The sequence below is a fragment of the Borostomias antarcticus genome (genome assembly GCF_949987555.1).
Source record: "Borostomias antarcticus genome assembly, chromosome: 3".
Classification (NCBI taxonomy): domain Eukaryota; kingdom Metazoa; phylum Chordata; class Actinopteri; order Stomiiformes; family Stomiidae; genus Borostomias; species Borostomias antarcticus.
The window spans coordinates 1,312,437-1,315,212 of NC_140236.1; the positions used below are offsets into that span (position 1 = coordinate 1,312,437).

Genomic DNA, 2,776 nt, shown 5'->3' on the forward strand with positions numbered 1-2,776 from the left:
CCACCCTGACCCATAAAGACCCACCCTGACCCACCCTGACCCACCCTGACCCACCCTGACCCACCCTGACCCATCCTGACCCACACTGACCCACCCTGACCCACCCTGACCCACACTGACCCATAAAGACCCACCCTGACCCATAAAGACCCACCCTGACCCACCCTGACCCACACTGACCCATAAAGACCCACCCTGACCCATAAAGACCCACCCTGACCCACCCTGACCCACCCTGACCCATAAAGACCCACCCTGACCCATAAAGACCCACCCTGACCCACCCTGACCCACACTGACCCATAAAGACCCACCCTGACCCATAAAGACCCACCCTGACCCACCCTGACCCACCCTGACCCATAAAGACCCACCCTGACCCACCCTGACCCACACTGACCCATAAAGACCCACCCTGACCCACACTGACCCACCCTGACCCACACTGACCCACCCTGACCCACACTGACCCACCCGCAAAGTCCCACTCCTCATCTCCTTCCTATTTTTGTTCTTTGGGAAAAATAACGTACAGTTTATGTATATTCATAGCAAATAAAGTACAGTATGTGTATATTCATAGCAAAATAAACTGCATGGCATGCTTAACCCGGAAAAACAACTGACCACCGACCAGTCCGCTCACCCATCGTTCACTGGGTCGTCTTCTTCTTCCTGAACCTTAACCCATCGTTCACTGGTTCTTCTTCTTCTTCCTGAACCTCAACCCATCGTTCACTGGTTCTTCTTCTTCTTCCTAAACCTCAACCCATCGTTCACTGGTTCTTCTTCTTCTTCCTGAACCTCAACCCATCGTTCACTGGTTCTTCTTCTTCCTGAACCTCAACTCTTCTGGCTGCATGATAAGTAATAATTACAACAACAAAAACACCCCCTTCCCCAGACGTGTGATGTCATGGCGGCGGGTCCCTCTCATTGGCCGAACCCTTTGCTCCACTCCATACAGGTGTCCATCTCTTTGGGGGCGGCGTGCGTGCGCACCTTGCCGAAGGCGTTCTCAAAGTCTTTGAAGGCCGGGGGGTTTGAGGAGGAGGAGGAGGAGGAGGAGGAGGAGGAGGCTTGCTGGCAGAGCTGAAGCAGCTCCCACACGCTGAACCCCTCGGTGCGCTGCAGCACGCTACTCAGCTCGCGCTCGCTCAGGCCACACCCCCTGGGCGCCAGCGCCTGCAGCATCACCTGCCTGCGCATGCCGGCGTCCGGCAGGCCCACGTGGTAGCGCTTGGCGAAGCCCCGGTGGACGGCGTCCCTCAGAAGGTCGGGCCGCCGCGTGGCGCACACCAGGACCATCAGCCCGGCCCCCGCGCCCCGCCTCGCCTCCTCCAGCGCGGCGAGCAGCGCCGCCCGAAGCCCCTCCTCCTCCTCCAGGGCGTCGACCTCGCTGATCAGCACTACGGCGGGAGGCCCCGCCCCCGCCGCCCCCAACGCCGCCGCCAGGATCTGCTCCGCCTCCGCCTTCCACTTGGACGCCAGCGTGGCGCCGCACAGGCGGTAGAACGACGCCCCCAGCTGGGACGCCAGCGAGCGCGCCAGGGTGGTCTTCCCCCCGCCGCGGGGGCCGAACAGCAGGAGCGTCCTGGGCGGTCGGAGTGCGGGGCTAGGGCGGAGCACCGGCCACAGAACGTCCTCCTCCAACGCTGCCTTGACGTGGGCGAGGCCGGCTAGCTCCCCCCACAAGAGGGCGGGGCTACAGTCCAGCAGCTCGCCGCTGACCAGCTCCAGAAGCCGCAGGTCGGGGCTCTTCAGCGCCGACCGCTTGTGGGCCTGGGGGCGGAGCTGCTGCTGCTGCTGCTGGGAGAAGCCCCGCCCCCCCCGGCCGCCGCCGTCCCCCGTCACGGCCGCGGGGGGGCTGTACTCCCCAGCGCCGCCGTAAGGGGGCGACACCAGGGGCTGGGAGGAGGACTTGCTGGGCTTGAAGGCCTGAGAGTCCGTGCCGAAGCCGCTCCCCCGACACTCGCCTTTGTCGCCGGCACCGTACGGCGAATCCCCGCCCCCGCCGCCGCCTTTCATCGGGTCGTATCCGTACTTCCTGTAGCGAGAGCCGTCGCCCGCGTCGCCCTCGTCGTCCAGGCCCATCTCGAACGCCTTCCTCTTCAGCGACCCCGCTGAGTCGGACCCTGCCCCGCCCCCCCCGAGGCCGGGGTTCTGGTAGCCGTAGCTGCCCCCCACCACGGTGGGCCGGGAGGGCAGGGGCGCGGCCAGACCGGACGACAGGTACCCCGCCGAGGGGTGGCTGTATCCGGAGGCCAGGCTGGGCTGGTGGGCGTAGCTGCTGGGGGGGTAGTTGTAGACGGGGGTGGAGGGGGCGTAGCTGGGCACCAGCGTGGGGGTGGTCTGGAGGGCGTGGAGGGAGGAGGGGGGGAGGGCGGCGCCGGGCTGGGGGCAGTAGCCCGAGGGGAGGTAGGTGGCGGCGCCGTAGCTGGGCGGGTAGTCGCCCGAGTGGGAGCCGCTGCAGGAGCTGCTTCCGCTGTAGCCGGAGTCCGAGAGGCTGCTGTTGGCCACCGACACGCCACTAGCCGGCCCCGCCGTACTGGCCACGCCCTTCGGCCCCGATAGGCCGTCGTGCCCCGCCCCGAGCGAGTACCCTCCCTCGCCGTGCGACAGCGGCCAGGGCTCCAGCTCCACCTTCTGGCCGTTGAGGCCGGCGAAGCCCCCGGGGCCGTCGGGGTAGCCGGCGCCCATGGAGGGCGCGCGTTCGTACGGCGAGTCCAGCACGCCGGAGTACTTCTCGGCGTAGCGCTTCAGCAGGTTGGAGGCG

General features: G+C 66.1%; 1 protein-coding gene across 1 annotated transcript in view; it reads right to left on the reverse strand.

Moving 5' to 3' along the window:
- Positions 1 to 524: 524 nt before the first annotated feature.
- fignl2 (fidgetin like 2) overlaps positions 525 to 2,776 on the reverse strand; it is a 2,419-nt gene continuing 167 nt past the window's right edge. The window contains exon 1 of the mRNA XM_084462131.1: positions 525 to 2,776. This exon is cut by the window's right edge and continues 167 nt beyond it. Within this exon, the coding sequence (XP_084318257.1) occupies positions 934 to 2,776 (1,843 nt within the window). The 3' untranslated portion in view covers positions 525 to 933.